This window comes from Ctenocephalides felis, unplaced genomic scaffold (genome assembly GCF_003426905.1).
Source record: "Ctenocephalides felis isolate EL2017-DRISC unplaced genomic scaffold, ASM342690v1 CF-g0.4_SCAFFOLD_03570, whole genome shotgun sequence".
Taxonomy (NCBI): domain Eukaryota; kingdom Metazoa; phylum Arthropoda; class Insecta; order Siphonaptera; family Pulicidae; genus Ctenocephalides; species Ctenocephalides felis.
The window spans coordinates 10,102,826-10,121,063 of record NW_020539724.1 but is presented as its reverse complement, the minus strand read 5'-3'; the positions used below and the strand labels follow the sequence as shown (position 1 = coordinate 10,121,063).

General features: G+C 30.6%; 3 protein-coding genes across 3 annotated transcripts; 1 reads left to right on the top strand and 2 right to left on the bottom strand.

Moving 5' to 3' along the window:
* Positions 1 to 580: 580 nt before the first annotated feature.
* Positions 581 to 2,035, bottom strand: LOC113383192 (ribosome production factor 2 homolog). Its single transcript, XM_026621437.1, is given in 7 exon segments — positions 581 to 735; positions 738 to 819; positions 893 to 1,030; positions 1,099 to 1,372; positions 1,443 to 1,529; positions 1,531 to 1,656; positions 1,905 to 2,035. Coding segments are annotated over 7 exon segments (885 nt in total). The 5' UTR covers positions 1,928 to 2,035.
* Positions 2,036 to 2,251: 216 nt separating this feature from the next.
* On the top strand, positions 2,252 to 11,188 carry LOC113383191 (citron Rho-interacting kinase-like). Its single transcript, XM_026621436.1, is given in 24 exon segments — positions 2,252 to 2,555; positions 2,620 to 2,717; positions 2,785 to 2,943; positions 3,011 to 3,213; positions 3,369 to 3,519; positions 3,587 to 3,859; positions 3,923 to 4,279; positions 4,499 to 4,576; positions 5,008 to 5,283; positions 5,365 to 5,619; positions 5,697 to 5,861; positions 5,941 to 6,045; positions 6,048 to 6,134; positions 6,195 to 6,419; positions 6,492 to 6,652; positions 6,654 to 6,972; positions 7,087 to 7,307; positions 7,460 to 7,995; positions 8,090 to 8,336; positions 8,416 to 8,659; positions 8,735 to 8,914; positions 9,474 to 10,795; positions 10,849 to 11,001; positions 11,182 to 11,188. Coding segments are annotated over 24 exon segments (6,027 nt in total). The 5' UTR covers positions 2,252 to 2,350.
* Positions 11,189 to 11,522: 334 nt separating this feature from the next.
* Positions 11,523 to 17,114, bottom strand: LOC113383190 (extracellular signal-regulated kinase 2-like). The gene is made up of 10 exons (XM_026621435.1): positions 17,081 to 17,114; positions 16,130 to 16,307; positions 14,972 to 15,073; positions 13,744 to 13,848; positions 13,534 to 13,677; positions 13,335 to 13,474; positions 13,040 to 13,229; positions 12,441 to 12,771; positions 12,059 to 12,364; positions 11,523 to 11,780 (listed from the first exon to the last, which is right to left on the bottom strand). Exons 1-10 carry the CDS (start codon positions 17,112 to 17,114, stop codon positions 11,523 to 11,525), a joined length of 1,788 nt encoding a protein of 595 aa, XP_026477220.1.
* Positions 17,115 to 18,238: the final 1,124 nt, after the last annotated feature.

The window sequence follows — 18,238 nt, the reverse complement described above, 5'->3', positions numbered from 1 at the left end:
CTAAATAATGCATGCTATTAAGTTATTTCTTATTTTTACAAAGCAATGATTTAAAACTATTACCATTTGCACGAAGCCTAGCACGTTGATTTCTAACCACTTGTTGCCGTCTAACTGGCACCTGTTCTCCTTGCTGAGGTTCTGGTGCTACAAAACAATCAATTATTTTATTTGATAAAATAATTGAAATATAGGTACATTTCAAAGTTGCTCTAATAGGACTTTATCTATGGGCAGCTGTACTTACATTTTTTTACCATTTTCAGTTTAATCAAGTACAAAAAAACTAGTAATAAATAACACTGATGCAATTACAGCTAAAATTAATATATCATTATCCATTTTATTTTTTGTTTAATATAGGATATGAATGCATATGTCATAGATCAAAAGTTATTTTTCTACTTTTGAACTCATCCACGTCGCTGTCAAAAATTTTAGGGTTATGTCAAAGCAGAAAGGAGAGAAATTGAAATTTTTTTTGTAAATATGTTTATTTTGTTCTGATACAAAATAAATCATTAATTTATATAAACTAAACCATTAATAAGTAAAACAATTTATGTGGAGCTTTCTTTCATTATTCTTTTAGCTTTTCTTTCTTGTGGAGTTTTTTCAATCCCTTCATTTTTCTTGTTTGGATTTTATGAATATTCTGTTTTCCTAAATGAATACGTCCATGAGTAGTACCCAATCCATCTCTTGAAATATTTTTCTTTTAAACTAGTTTCAAAGCTTTGGACTTGTGCATGCTAGTTTCCAAAGTTCATCAGTAGCTAACTTTGTTCGTCTTAGTGAAAAATCTGCAGATGGCCCTATAATAAAACAAATTCTATCAGAGTTGCTGTATTATGAATCCATAGTACTTAAAAATCTGCTCTAGTTTTACCAATTTCTTTAATTCAACTCTTGGTGTTCTCTGACCAGACTTTTTCAGCTGTACTTGATAAGACCGTAATAAAATAGTTGAGCCCTCTGTTACAGTAAAACTTAATACATGCTCTAAGCCTTGTAGCCTTATTGTCTCAACCTAAACAAAACTGTTATATTATCCAAAGCATGACTTCAAATATTTTTTATCTTGATAATTATTCATACCTGTTCTCTGTGAAAAAGATCTATAAACAAGTTTTTGAGGCGAGCCAATTCCTTACTCTGTTCCCAAGCAGGTCCATTGAAGATTAAACAAGGTTTGACACCAGTACCAATTTTCTCATTCTTAAAATCTTTTAGGGAAGTGTAACTGTCAATACCTAGTTCAACCATATCCAAAATTCGATTGTCAAACATGCGTCCAACTACTAAATTATGAGGTCGTTTTTTAGAATTAGTTGCTAAGACAAATAATGTTGATTCATTTTTTCTGGTTAATCTAAAAATTCAAGGCATAAAGTAATTGTACATTCTTCAGAAAACTATTATTAAGAAGTTAGCAATCTTACTCTTCCACTGGAACAATATTTTCAAATGCATTCACATCATTTCTTTTAGAGAGCATTCTAGATTGTGGCTTTTGAGATGATAAATATCATTAATTGCTGCTGAATTACGTCTGATGTTTTACGACCTTTAAGCAATAATACATTTTTGGGATCTTCAATAAGTTTAGGTTCTCTACTTAAGAGTACTTTCTTCCCCTTGTGAGTAATAGGTTTCCTATAATAGAAAATGTAATAGATGTTTTAAAGAGTGAAGCAATCAAAAGAATATCAGTCAAAAAAAAAAAAATAAAGAAATGAAAGAAATGTCTATAAAAAGTTAAGCAAGATTAATTTTAATTCCGATAAGTTTGTATAATACGTTTATATATAAATTAAATAAATCAATGTTTAATTTAACTATTTTATAAAAAACATGTTATTTTTGAAAACTACTACATTCAGGTTAATAACTTAAAAACTCACTTTACTCTCTGCAACAACGACATATTATATATAGGTACAAATTCGTTTAGCACAACAACTTTATTATTGTATTGATTGTCACTTAATATTATGGAATTTAATAACTGAAAACATTAAACTGTTTAGGTTAGGAGAACTTGTTGAAAAGAAATGTTAAGTTTACAATTCCGCTAAGTGACATCTATATCCCGTGTCGTAATTATTTATTTCCGTTTACATTTGTTTTCATGTTTACATTATTCTTCACTAACTTCACGTTGAACTTGCAATTTATACCTGTTTGTGCTTTTTTTAGCTATCCTATGCTTAGTTTGACGGTTGATAACTGTTGACTATATGCTAAATGAATATGACTGTTATGCAGTGAATTGGTGATTTTATATGTAATTAAAATGTACAACATTGAAACAAACAATAAATAAAAGTGGAGAATAAATATAAATACAATGGAGCCCTTAAAAGAAGCAATTAGTGTGCGTTCAGCTCGTTTGAACAATCATGTTCTAGGCAGAAATATTAACAATGCATCTGCTTCTATGAAATGTGTTGCAAGGGAAGGACTTTTGGATGCCCTAATGGCCTTATACGATGAATGCAATTCTGATATATTAAAAAAATCTGATAAGAACATAGCCTTATTTGTAGATAAATGTAATTTTAATTCTCTTTTCACACAATATAGCTTTATGATTCTAAACCTTGTTAAACTTTCTAGATCGAAGTACAATTTTGGACCTTAAAAGACTCAGGGTTAACATAGGTGATTTTGAAGTAAAAAATATTATAGGCCGTGGTCATTTTGGAGAAGTTCATGTAAATATTATATGCCTTCAGTATAATCTCAATAGCTTTAAATTTAATATACAAATATTATTCTAAGGTTGTTAGAGAGAAACAAACAGGAGATGTCTATGCAATGAAAACTTTACGAAAATGTGATTCACTAGGAAAAAATAATATCAGTTTTTATGAAGAGGAGCGTGATATTATGGCAAATAATCAAAGCCCTTGGCTTACTAGTCTCCAATATGCTTTTCAGGTATTATCACAATTAATCTTATAATTTTATTGTATTTACTGTGTGACCTATATATAATTTATCATAGGATATGGCTCATTTATATTTGGTTATGGAATTTCATCCTGGTGGTGATCTTCTGGGATTATTAGAAAGACGTGGAAATGGTTCTGGTATTGGCGAAGCTGCCTCAAAGTTTTATCTTGCTGAACTAGCTTTGGCTATTCATGCCTTGCATTGTATGGGATATGTGCACAGAGATGTTAAACCCGATAATGTTCTTTTAGATAGGTATGATCTTAAAAATCAAGTTAATGAGATTTTATAAATGTTTTCAGACTCACATTCTAAAGTGTCTAATGTGTCATTTCCAATTTGGCTATTTTTTAAATGTTAGCTGAAGAAAATAACCCCTGTTTATCGAGTTTAATTGTACTATTTTTTAGATGTGGGCATTTAAAGTTGGCAGATTTTGGCTCAGCATCTAAATTGAATTCATCAGGTTTTGTAACTAGTGCGATGCCGGCTGGCACTCCAGATTACATTGCCCCAGAAGTTTTAGTGGCTGTAGAAAGTTCAAAGACTGATAAATATGGGGTTTGTGTCAATGCATTTAAATAATCATAATTTTGTTTCTTGAATAATAATTAAGTCGATATTTTAGATATCTTGCGATTATTGGTCATTAGGTGTAGTTGCTTATGAATTATTAACAGGCAGAACACCATTTAGTTCTGAAGCAATTGCAAGTACTTATAGTAAAATAATGAATCATAAAAATGCTGCAAGTGATCTCATTTTTCCTGAAGAAACCTCAAAAGAATATTCTTCTTTTGTGAAAGGTTTATTGACTGACTGTAAAAGTAGATTAACATACCCTAAAATAGTATCACATGAATTATTTCAAGATGTTATTTGGGATAAATTAAGAGAACAGGTATATGTTTTTATTAAACTACAGAATTTTGAATATATATTCAACATTTTTATTTTATCTTAGGTTCCACCTTTTGTGCCTATAGTAAATGGTTGTGATGACACATCTAATTTTGAGGAATTTACTCACAAACCTTCTCAACCATCAATAGAGAATTTTCGCACAAAAACTCAGTTTAATGGTAGAAATTTGCCTTTCATTGGCTTCACTTACATTCATAATTTGGACAATGATATTTTGTCAAGTGTACAATCGAAAACATATGTTGATTTAAATGTAACACTAAACAAAAATGTTGAAAAACCACTTGAGAGTACTTCTAGAGAGCGCAAAACTATTGAAGGATTGCAAGAACGATTAATCAAGGCAGAAAGACACAGTCAGGATGCAGAAGCTTTGGAAAGAAGGCTTGCCGAAAAGGTATTGCTAATAAATAAATAATTTTTAAGTTAAAAGTTTTTGAATGCAAATAAATTTATTATTGCAATGAGCTATAAAAGTAAATGCTATAATTATGTTGTAAATATTATCATAATATTAATGCCAAAATAATATAGTAAATAAATAATTGCTTTGTGATGGTAAAGTAGTTATTAGTTATATATTTATTTATTCATATTTAATTATCAATTATTATAGGTCAAAAGAGTTGAATCCGCAGAAGCAATCCGTGATAGGCTAGAGAGAGAATTATCTACATATAAAAATGATAATAAGGTAGTTCACATAATTTTTTTTCCTTAAAAATATTTATTCAAAATAGAGCAAAACTATTAATGAATTAGAATTGAATAGCATCCATATCAAAATACAACTTGATTTGATGTAAATATTTTGATTTATAGATGTGTGAATTAAATTGTTGAAATTAAACTATAGATAAATAGAAATAGATAATCCAATATCTGTGTTGGTGACATTGTTTATAAAATTATTGCATATTATTTCTGTGAGAAACATAACTTTGTGGTGGGATAATTTGCAAGCATTAATTAATTGGAATTTACACATAGCAGTTAAAAAAAAATTAATGTGCATTATTTGCTATATATTTAGTGAAGCATTTTCTGTATGCTTTCATATAATGAATAATTTATTTGTTTTTGAAAGTAAGAATTTATTTTAACTTCTTGTTAATATATTTTAAGAATATGAAACGGATGTTAGATATGGAAAGAAAGGAACGTAAAGCATTTGAAGGACAAGCTCTTGAGTTGATTGCTTCTACAAAAGCGAAATGGGAATTGAATGGAAACGCAAGGATAGCAGCTTTAACAAAAGATTTGAATCAACGAGAAGAAAAGATTAAAGAGATGGATACTGCTAATGGTGCTCTGGCAGCAAGATTAGAACGAGCTCAAAAGGATTTGCAAGATAAAGTTAAAGAACTTGAAAGAATTAAAAATATACAACTAGAGTGCAAGGTTTTTATTAATTTAACAAAAATTAAATCAATATTTCATATAATTCATTAAAATAAGCTAAGTCATTTAATTTGTTTATAGAATACTATTGCTAAGGCTCAAGAGCGCTCCAGACAAAGCATTATGGGTGCTGAGATGCGTTTCGAGACCATAAATGCAGAAAATCGCCAGAAGGTTGAAGATTTACAAAAGAAACTTGATGCTGAGAAGAAAAATAGAAGAGAAATTGAAAAGAAATGTTTTGAATTTGAGCAGAAAGAAAAACAATACAGCAAGGAATTGCATTCTTGCAGAGATAAAATTTTAAAATATGAATCAAGTATTAAAGAGTTAGAGGTAATATTTATAATATGCTTTAAATTTAATTAAATATGTGTTTAAACACTATTTGAATGAATGTTTCTTAATTTTAGTCACAATTAGAGGATTTGCAGCCCTTACAAGAACAAATGCCTCAACTGATGAAGAAAATCCAGGATCTTCAAGCTGAACGCAAAGATATTGTAAAGTTTAAAGATATGGAAGAAGTATTGAAAAGAGAAAGAATGGAATTAGAAAATTTACAGAAACAAGTCAAGGTATAATAAATAGTTTGTTAATATATGAATAATATTGTTGGCATAAGACATATAAATTTGGTAATTATATTATCTCCAGGTCTTGAAAAATGACTTGACACACAGTCAAAATTCATTAGAGCGCCATGAAACATCATTGACTGTACGCAATAAGCAAAAGGACACTCTTATTGAAAATTTAAGAGAGAACTTAAAACAGCAGCTGCTGAAAAGGAACGCTTGCAACAGCGTTTACAAGCAGTAGTGGATAGTGACGAAATTAATAAAGCTAAAGTAAGTACTTAGTTTTAGCTGACTAATTGAAGTCATTAACTATATTACTATTGCTTTTAGATAAAAGGCTTAGAACAAATGTTATCTCAATTAGAATCTGAACTTGAAAATATTGAAAAAGCCGATAAGTATTCAAATATGAAATTCTCATCTGAATCTCCACAAAAATCAATGTTTTTACAAGAACAAATTAAAAGACTAGAAGAGCAATTGAAAAATGCCACTGAGCAAGCAGCATTGGAAAAACAAAATGCCAAAGTTGCCAATTCCGCTCTGTGGAAAAAGGTAATTAAATGTATATATTTTTTTCAATTCTTAGTTATGCCATTAATCCAATCATTATTAATTAAATTCTAGGAGAAAGAATTATCAGAAAGTGATCTAGACAAACGTATAACACAACGTGAATTGAAACAACTTGAAGAAAAGCTTAAAACTATTACTGAAGAAAAACGGAAATTAATTGAACGTATGTCTTCAGAGAAATCAGAAAATGAGGAAATTGTGAAAGGAACATGTTAAAAACATTGCACTTCTTAAAACAGAACTAGAACAACAAAAATCTCAATCAGAAAAATTACAAAGGCGACTAGATGCCTACCAGAACAAGAGTGATGCCGAAAAGAACAGTTTCAGTAAATGCCAAGCTGACTTGAGTGAATGCAAGTCTCAGAATCTTATTTTGAAGGCTGAAATAAGAAAAAATGAAAGCGCTATTAAATGTTTAGACAATGAGATTGCTCGATTGAAGGAAATTTGTTCAGTTAAAGAAGAGGAAGTGAAAAGCATTGAAGATTTCTACAAGGATCAAAAGAGGGATTATGATAATTTGAAAATAGTAAGATATATATCATCATATTCATAATATTATTAAATAATTAAAATATGTTATTTGTTTTATCATTAAAAAGTAAAAATACAAATCAAGATAATCATATATTTATTTAAACAGAATAATTCAATGCTGAAAGAAGCTTGTGCCATGATGGAAGATCAATTGCAACAACTTGAAGCTCTTTGTGATGGTCATGAAGAGCGTGCTGAATCATTGCAAGCTAGAATTGCTGAATATGAATCTAACACAGACACAAAGCGAGAAGAAATTCTACAAGCAAAACGGCAATTCAATGAAGAACGTAGTTTGAGACTAATTGCTGAAAAGAGATGTGAAAGGTACATAATAAGAAAATGTTGACTAAGGAATATTACCCATAATGAATTGGTTTTAATGAACTAATTTTTATATCAAATTTTATATTGGTTAATGTAAGTATTCACAATTTTAAAATAGTTGTTTTAACACTGCTTTTTGATGATTTTGGCAGGTTGCAAAATGATTTGAGTGAATTCAGAGAATCTATGACATTGACTTCAAACCAACTTGGAGAAGAAAAAGATAGAAATGAAATCCTAGAAACACAACTATCAGATAACATGCAATTAATTTCTTCACTAGAATCATCTTTACAAAATGAAAAACGTCACCATGAGGCTCTGACCTCTGAACTGAACATGGTGAAAGAAGAATCATCAAGACATTTAACCATGATGTATTCTACAAAAGAAGAAATGACAAGACTGAGAACAGAAATGCAAGAAAAATTAATTTTAATAGATTCACTAACTGCTCATATTAACGAGCTTGAGGATTCTCTTACTGAGCTTAGAGTTTTCTATCAACATCGTGAGGTCAAATCTGAAGCCACATTGCAACAATACACAAAACTTATTGATCTGCTCCAGACGAAGCTAGAAGATGGTAACAAGAAAAAAAAATCTTTCAGTGATAAACTGTTTGGTGTTTCTAAGAAGGAAAACATTGCACCAATCAACGTTTTACCAATGAATTATAGAGAATTAGGTAATTATGTACTGCCCTTTAAAAATATTATTTTTTATATAATACACATAATTTAAGGAAATTTAAAAATACTATTGAATGATTTGTTTTGCAGAAGCAAGTCTTGCCAGGGAGCAGGCAAAGAATAGAACACTTTCTGAACAATTGTTGGAAGCAAAGTCCCAACTTCTTGGTGCTAAAGGTGAAATGTTGTCTCTGGTCACTGATTCTGAATCAGCATTAATCACTTCACCTCGAACTAAGATTGCTTTGCAAGAAATTGTTCAAAGTCCTTCATCAAGAAATGCAGAATTTCAGCGGCAACCTTCTAAATTGAGAATGCTGCACAATATACCACACAGGTGATAATGAAAATAATATTGCCAAACTTATTAAATATCAATTCAATTATTGTAATATTTGCATTTATTGTTCCTTTAGATTTGAGCACAAATTGTGTAAGCGTTCCGCACGTTGTCCAGCCTGTCCTGGACCATTGCCATTTGGTCGACAAGTATCGGCGTGTTTAGAATGCGGTATTATGTGCCATCACAAATGCTGCCATTTATTGCCAGCAACTTGTGGCTTGCCAAACACATTTGCTAAACATTTTGGTGAAACCCTGATGAAGGAAAAGGAAGTTCAAGAGAAATCTGAAGAACGCCTTAAGATTGTTGATTCTGAGGTAAGATAAGTTGATTAACAAATATTTATATCCTTTTGTTTTTTTTTTTGTGGGTTAAATTAATGTTGTTTCCAGATCTCCAAAGGAGGATGGGTTAAATTGCCGCAAAGAAATAATTCTAATTGGGAGCGAAAATATATTCAACTTGTGGGAAGTGATATTCATGTTTATGCAAATGAACCATCTGGAAAATCAGAACCAGCTACTACCATACAACTCAGACAAGATAATAGCTGCACTGTTGTCACTCCCGAGGTATTTTTTTTTTTTTTTTTTTAATTTCAATAATTATTACAACTGCTAATTTATTAACATCAAGTAATATTGATAAATAATAATATAAATTTAAATAAATAAAAGAGCAAAGGATAAAATTTACATGAAAATAATATCCGTAATATGATTTAATGTAAAATATAAGCAAATAATAATAAAAATAAAATTAATAAATAATATAAATAAAATTTCTGAATAATAAAATAATACTAGAAAAATAATAAAATATAACAAAATAACAATAATAGAAATAGTAAGATAATAATAATAATAATAATAATAAAAATAATAATAATAATGATAATAACAATATTAATAATAATAATAAAAATAATTTACAAATTACTCCCGAGGTATGTAATAGATTTTAAGATATGATACCAACTTATTTCAGGTTATTTCATTTGAAGATCAACCATATTCAGGATTTTTTTAAAAATTATATTGTTATATATGTTCTGCAGTTTTTACTTTTAAAGATAATGCATATATTTACCTAGTCATTAAGCTAATGCGGCGTAAAAATATTAATTTCTAGGTTTCTGAAACCGACGTTAACAATACCGCGCGAAGCGATTTGCCGTTTATTATCAAAATTGAATTGATACCTACAACAACATGCTGGCCAGCTACTACCCATTTAATTATGGCTTTGTCTCCTGAAGAAAAATCACAATGGCTCTCGGCTTTACAATCCTGTCTAGGAGATGCTTGCGTCGCTAGGAAATATACTGGATCAAAATACATTCAATTCAAAGATTACAAAATGGTCTTAGATGTTAACTGTGCAATTGAAGTAAATGGAAATGGTATTTTAATAGGTGCTGAAGAAGGATTATATTCTTATCAAATGGGAAATAAACCAGTAAATATTACTGGTGTTGTGAAGGTGTATCAGATAGCATTTGTTAGAAGCATCAATATGGCTTTATTAATTTGTGGAGAAGATAGAAAACTTGTTTCTGCAGATTTGCGGCATTTAGAAAGTTTGGCACAGAGATCAGCTTGTGTTGAACCTCATTTAGATGTCTCTGATATTAATTTTGCCAATCAAGCTAATGAATGTTGCCATTTGTTCCAAGCGTCTGATCCTCCAAAATCTAGCAATGAAAGCTCTTTACTTTGTGCAGCAACACCAACACATCTGCTTATATTTAAGTATGATAAATTATCATCTGAATATGTAGCTGTCAAGATTTTAGATACATCTGAACCAATATCTAGTGTCTTGTTTACTGAAAATACGATTATGGTTTGTGCTCATAAGTTCTTTGAGATTAACACAGATGATTACACAGCTGAAGAATTTTTGGATTCCACTGATACAACATTGAGCCATGTTATTTTTGCACACAAACGAAAATCTTTCCCAATAACTGTTTTAGCTATATCTTCTGATGAATACTTGTTATGCTTTAATGAGTTTGGTGTTTTTGTTGATGATGTTGGTCGAAGATCAAGATCTCAAGATATCTTATGGAGTCATATACCTATATCATTCACTTATCGTAAGCCTTATTTATTCATAGTACACTACAGCACAGTTGAGGTCATCAGAATTAGTAATGAATCTTTCAATGCTCCACCAGATGCAGAAGATTATCACAATTATCCACCCCAAGTTTTTATTGAATTAAAAAATCCGAGATATTTAGGAAATTCCAGTTCCAAAGGATCCATTTATGCTCTCAATGCTTTAAATACTGGTCCAGAAATAGTGAAATTAGAAGGAGGACTTATAATTAGAAATGATTACACCTTTGACACTATAGATGGTAGTTCAGATGTAGGAAGTGTCCCCGATTCAAACAATCTCGTTGAACCTATTTATGCTCAAATTAATCCAAAACCAAAGGCCATGTGAGAAGAAAATCTGAAGGCAAGCCAATCACAAATGTTTCTAAAACAAATAGAAATAGTGGCATTAATATGGATTGTGAAGAACAATCAGATGATAGCTATGATAGTAGCATAGGGAGGGAGTTGGATGCATTAAATGCAGAACAATACTCAAGTCAGGAATCTATAACTACTGCAGAAGCTGGAGAATCTGACAAAAAAGTGAGGTTTGTAAAGAAGCAAACTGAGCTTTGAGATGTTTTTGTGATTTTAAAATATGACAAACTTTATATAGTTCGTTCAGCTTTTATCAAGTTTAGTGTAAGAATTAATTAACATAGAGGATCTGTTATTTTTAGATCTGTCTTATGAATTGTGCTAATTAATATATAATTTTGTATTGATAGGATATAATAAACGTATTTAACTAAAGATCCTAAAATTTTTATTACTTTTTTATGAAGTTCCTACTTATATCCTATATCAGTAATAAATGTGCGGTTCAAGTCAATAACAATTTATTTATTCTTCAAAGCAATTACAAATTCTATTTACACAAAATATTTAGAAGTAATAAATAAAATTATATTGATTGAAATCACACTCAAATAAAATGTACAAATTCACACATCACATTCTTTTTTCAGTGCATAAAACGCGTTTGTACCAAAACTATTCATTAAAATAATACAAATATAAAGTAGTGTTATAAAATATTTTATACATATCACTTTTTTTAAAGGCTTTTTTATCGCACACCCGACCGTAAATTCCTGGTTAACTCGTGCAGGGCGCTCTCCGTTATCACTCCATAATCTTTGTACTGATAATACTGCTGACCTTCATCTGCTGATACACTGGAATATTTCTTCTGTCTGATGCTATAACGTGAAGCTGGTTCTAGATTATGATTAGAGGGCACAGTTTCTGGAAACTGATGTCCTGATGTAATGGTTTGCCTCAGCTTTTGTGTGTCTATCGTTAGTTGAATGTCGTCGGATGCGTTCTTTTAGTTTAGTTTCATTGTGATCGCCATGGTTATAAATCACTTCTAGTTTCGATCGCATGTTCGAATCGCTCGATCTAGTTTGTGATCGCTGAAAATAGATGGAAAAATTAAAGAAAATATAAAACAATTTTATGAGCTATTAGTACAAACACTTACAGATTGGCCTGTATCGTGGTTGCAATATGCAAAAGATTTGGGTTAATGATAATTATAGTATTATTTGGATACTTTTGGATTAAAAAAAGAAAAAAGGTTTTAAAAAAAAAAGAACTTACCGGATATGATATGGGCGTAGCCAAGTTCAGTTGACTGAATCCATGCTGCATTCTTCCAATATCTCCTGCTGCTGGTGTCATATTTGCTCCTTCTGTGTAGTCAACTCGTCGTTTGCAATAAATTTTTGGCTCAGAATGAACAGTATTGCTCGATTTGCTCGACATGGACTTTCTAATAGGAGTTATTCCCTGCTTATGATTTCTTTCATATGTGGTAGTCGCTGCAGATTTGGCAGTAGGTTGCCTTTGTTGAGCTTGGCTGCTGGTTAGTCTTCCTTGAGTCATGTGCATGGAGTTATCATCAATCTGGGAACGCAGGATTAATATAAATAAATGGTAAATACTAATCATTTATTTTTAAATTCAATCAATTATTGTTTACCATCGATGTATTACTTCTCTTGACAACTGTTTGTGGTCTGTGAAGCGTCGTTTGATATTCAGCCTGCTCTCTTCTCGGTCTCAAAATTAAAGACCTTTGTCTGGTTGGAGGAGGTGGTTGTTGGGGTGCGGTTGGTATCATTCTTTGGTTAGATATTGTCAATCTCTGATTTCTAATTGATATTTTTGGGGTTGTAGATAAATGTCCACCACCAGTATTTATGTATTCATATAATTTGTTTCGGTAGTCATCCACTGAAAGTTGGACATCATCTCTTAGTGGCGGTACTACGTTGTAAGGCATAATCATTTCTCCTGATTTTCGGTAGAATCTGCTGCAAAATTAAATGGCACGGGTAAAAAATAGTTAAAGTTTATTAAAAAACTTATTGGTTGTAATGATTATTTGGAGCACATTACATAAATTGTTTACAAACAAATTTTTGTTTATTTACTTAAGAAGTCGTATAAGAACTTACATAATGTCCAATCCGATAATTGAGAAAAGCTCATTTAAGAAATTAAAAAACGAATATTATATTAATGTACTAAGTAATTTCTCTAATTATCAATTTATTTAAATATGTGATATTCTTTTACCTCCTTACGTATTCGTGCTCCAAAGCCTCCGAAGCAGTTAGTCGATGATTCGGATTAAGGACAATTAATGATTCTACTAAATCTCTGGCATCTTCTGGGTAACCTTCCATAAGAGAATGTAAAGATCTGTCTGGTGTAGGCTGAGTTGACACCAGGGCGCTTCCATAACCAGAACAAACGCTTATTATATCTGTAATGATACTGAATTTACAATAAACATAAAAATGATAAAAACAACGCAAGGGATAAAATATAATAATTATATATAGTTGTTTATTCTTGTTATGAATTATACCTTCTTGACTAGGTGTTGGTAAAGCTGCCATAATTTTTTCCACTTGGTTGATGGTGCTGTTTCCTTGGAAAAGTGGTTTTCCGCGTAACATTTCGCCTAAAATGCATCCTAAGCTCCACATGTCAACACATTTGGTATACCTGAGAAAGGATGAAAAATAATTAATTTACCTATTTAATAATTTTTTTATCAAGCTTACTTTTTGCTAGCGGTTAGAATTTCAGGAGCCCGATACCATCTTGTGGCTACATAATTTGTGAGAGTTGGGTCCACTTCCATTTCTCCATCCATATTGTCTTTGTGATTTACACTTCGGGCCAAACCGAAATCAGCTATTTTGGCTCTAAAAACAGGAATGATAATTTAAAACGATTTTTTATTTAAAAATATTATAATGTATGTAGATTACCTGCACGAGCTGTCCAATAAAACGTTGGAAGGTTTTTGATCCCTGTGTATTACGTTGCCTGAATGGATATATCGAGTAGCGCTCAACATTTGGTACATGATGTATCTGAAAAATAAGAAAGAATTATAGATGCTTAAATAAAAATAAGTTAGATTATTTCTACAGAATATTAACTTCATAAAGATTTATTTTTCTTCAAGAGTAGATGCTAAAAATATACAAGTTTCTGCCAAATTTCTGTAATTAGAGCATGATAAGGATCACGACTCATAGTAATTAATTCGAAACGGCTCGATTTGGTATATCCTCAATAATTCTTTTCGACCTTGTTCTCTTATCGTGAAAATTATACTTGGATATGTTTTTCATTGATTTTTCGTGGCGTGTATTTCATATCGATATTAGCAATCGTAATAAACAGCACGAATGATCAGGCGATATAACGTGCTATCCTGTTTTACAGATGAATATTTTTTAAATTTGTTTCATCTAGGAAATAACTGGAATCTAGAAATAATATTTAACTTCCCGTAGGGTAAAATTATTATATATCTTTACGTTTTAAAACCTTCTGAACATTTTGGCATACCTTAAAAAAATGGATGTAATGGAATGTGTGTGTGTGTGTGCGGATGCAAATTTTCATCGACGATTTTGGGAACACGGTTTAACCGATTTCAATTATTCAAAAAGCATTCGATTGCTCTTGATAAGGAGACGTGCTGATTAGTTTTTGGCATAGGCAGGTATAGCCGGTTCGAAGATACGGTGCAAAAAGTGCCACGTCAGATATTTTATAGAGATTTTAACAATAAGTATAAATTTTGTTTACATTCCTATGGGTTCCGTACCAATGTTTATCAGTTAGACGGCGACGCGGCGCTTACGCGATTTTATATTCGTCTCTATGCAGTTAAAGCAGTACGATTGCTTTGAAAAAAAGTTCAAAATTTCCAAAATATTTCAAATTAAAGAAAACATTTTGTTTCAAAAAGTCTTTTTTTCTAAAAAAGTCAATTTTCGTCAAAAATTTATAGTATCTCAAAAATATAATTTTTTCAAAGTAAAAATTTTTCAAAATGTTAATCTTTTTGGACTGCGATACACCCCCCGCCCCAATTTATTCATATACCATCAATCGATTTGTGCTGATTTAGTAATTTTGTATATGTAAGTAATTTATTTTGACCATGTCACGATGAGTTATTATATAAATTGTTCTACTGACCTTTTGTGGATGTCTTTGAGAATGTTTCCCCTTTTGATGACATTGTGAAGATCCGTTTCCATGTATTCGAAGCCAAGGTATATGTCCTGGTTATTGATTGCTCTGTAAATTATTTTATATTTATGAGGCAAAAAATAGATAAGAAATGTAATTATTATCTAGGGTATATAAATCATTCTTATGTGTCAGAATAAATAATTTCTAAGTAATATTTGGAGCGAAAATGTTTAATATACTCCAGATGACGAATAATTGTCAATTTAAAGACATTATTAACTTCCCGTAGGGCAAGTTATAGTAATCGCAAAAAAATCGAAAATGAAAATTTTTATATATCTTTACGTTTCAGAGGTTTCTGAATATTTTGGCATACCTTAGAAAAAAAATGATGTATGTGTGTGTGTATATGTGTGCGGATACAAATTTTCGTCGAGAATTTCGGGAACACCGATCAACCGATTTGAATAATTCAAAAAACATTCGATTCGTATTGATAAGGAGACGTGCTGATTAGTTTTTGGCAAAGGCAGGTCTAGCCGTTCCGAAGACACGGGGCAAAAAGTGCCAAAAACGGTAACTCAGTTTTTAAGAGAATGGAGCGTCCGATTTTAATAATTCGAAAAACATTTTACTTGTATTTACAAGATGAAGAACTGATCAAATTTTCACGAAGGCAGGTCTAGCGGTTTCGGAGATCTAATAAAAAAAGTAAAAATAAATGCCATTTGGCGGTCAAAAATAATCATTAGACACATGCACATCAAATTATCAGATATTTTATAGAGATTTTAACAATAAGTATAAATTTTGTTTACATTCCTATGGGTTCCGTACCAATGTTTATCCGTTAGACGGCGACGCGGCGTTTATGCGCATTGATATTTCGTCTCTATGCAGTTAAAGCAGTACGATTGCTTTGAAAAAAAGTTCAGAATTTTCAAAATATTTCAAAATAAATTTTTCTTTAAAAAGTCTTTTTTTTCAAAAAAAAAGTAAATTTTTGTCAAAAATTTATAGTTTTTCAGAAATCTGATTTTTTCAGAGTAAATTTTTAATGTTTTTCGAAATCGTTTAGCCCCAGTAGTACGATTAAGTATCTCATTATCTTTTGATTTATTACAGGGGACAAAACTTTTATTATTCGTTTCAGGTATTTACCTGTGTATACTGTACAATCTCACGATATTAGGGTGATCTTTAAATGCTTGCAGGAACATGATTTCCCTAAAAGTTCTTTGGGCGTCCGTGGGGTTTCGAAAGGCATCGTAAATTTTCTTCAGAGCTATCACCTCCCTGGATTTCCTATCCATCGCTTTCCAAACAATCCCATAAGCACCTGGGGAAATGGAAATATTAATAATAATAAACAATTATTATATACGATCATTTTTCTGATGGCAAGTTGCAGCTAAAATTAAGTTTCATTAAAGCAATTAAATGCCTGATATTATAATTAGTAGCTATCGATTTTCCCTATTTCGATGCTAGTGCCAGTTGACAAATCAAATATTTATGCCAAACAATATTGTATTTAAGAATCAAACTTGATTGTGCCTTAAGGCGAATTGCTGGAACTTCCAGTACCGTAACGAAATGTTCGAGGAATATTGAATGTAATAAAAAAATGAGTTAGTCTTAATCATTTATATATATATATATATATATATATATATATATATATTTAGGGTGGTCCTTAATATGGACATTTTCGAATTTCCTTGCTCCCAAGGGCTCAAATGGTTCCAAATTGATGAAAAACAAATCTCTGAGAGTTTTAGCTCTTAATATTAACTTTTAGATAGTGCGCAAATCAATCAAACTTTGTATGGTAAGAGCATAGAAAAAATTTGGAAAATTAAAAAAAAAATTTTTTAGGCATAACTTAGCGACAAATGAATTCAAATTTTTGAAATTTTTTCATATATTACTTTTCTCAAGTATTATTTAATTTGGGTATTTTATTTTGATCTCGACTCGCACCTTGCTGATTTTTTTCATTCGTCGTGGAATCAAATGGATTAAAATCCTATTGTGTATATATTTCTGCTTTGTTATAGGAAAGTATTTGATGAAAATCTTATATCTGTTATTTGCGTGTTGACGTTTAACATTTATTCTCAATATAGGTACCAACCCGTGACATTGCCTCCTTATGACGTTAATGCGCTCAATTTATATCACTATTTCATGTTGATACACCAGGACAGGGCCAAACAAAAAAAGATAAAAAATATACAAATAAATTAAATTTAAACATATTTATTTAATATACAAAAATACAATGATTTAAGTTTGTACTATGCAAAAAATAGGACATTCTAATTGGCAACTAACTATAAACTCTATGCTATAAACATACTTATAAATTGCTTTTGCGTTGGTTGAATTTTGAAATAATTTTAAGAGACTTCAAAAATATATGCAAACGACTATAAAATTAATTTAAATTTATGTGCCCCCTTGGCCTAATGGTTAGAGCTATGGACTTCCTATCAGAACCAGAAGTGTTAGCTTCGAAACCGTCTCGGGCACTCTGATTGCAACCAGAATTGACATCAACTATCACTTGAAAATGTATATCATAATGTTAATGCTATAATAAATGTATAGCAATAGGTTTCCAATAAAAAATTGATCGGTATTACAAAAATTGTAGTAATAAATTCGTCATGTAGAGATAGCCTTTGGGTTCCCAACAATAAATGAGCCACGTGGTCATTTGCTCATAGGACTCGTTAAGTTCTAATTGTTGTTGAATATAGATTTAATTTTTTTTATGAAATTTATGTTTATACATCCCTGTAGTGTATATCTAATGCGTTTATATACAAAATAAATAAGTATATATTTTTATTACCTTGAGCCTTACTGCATTTGCAAGTACAATGCAATAACGAGGAAGGTTAACACGATTGTATGATTCAAATAAAAACTTTTTCAATTTAATAAGACTTTCCTAGGAAGTATTCCAAAACATATATTATAAACGATTAATATATTCTACTAATGACGATAAAGCATTTTTTAACTTCCCGTAGGGTAGTTATAGTAATGGGCCGAAAATCGAAAATGAAAATTTTGCATTTCTCGACGTTTTGAAGGTTTCTGAAGTTTTTGGCATACCTCAGAAAAAATGAATATGTGTGTGTGTGTATGTATGTATGGATACCATTTTTCGTCCACGTTTTCGGGCGCACGGATCAACCCATTTGAATTGTTCAAAAAACATTTGATTCCTATTGATAAAGAGATGTGCTGATTAGTTTG

Coding starts and splice junctions, on each gene's coding strand:
- LOC113383190 (XM_026621435.1), bottom strand. CDS start 17,114: ATGTCACGGGTTGGTACCTATATTGAGAATAAAT. Junction 12,772..13,039: donor GAGCACGAATACGTAAGGAG/GTAAAAGAATAT, acceptor ATTTTGCAGCAG/ATTCTACCGAAAATCAGGAG. Junction 11,781..12,058: donor CTACGCCCATATCATATCCG/GTAAGTTCTTTT, acceptor CTAAACTAAAAG/AACGCATCCGACGACATTCA.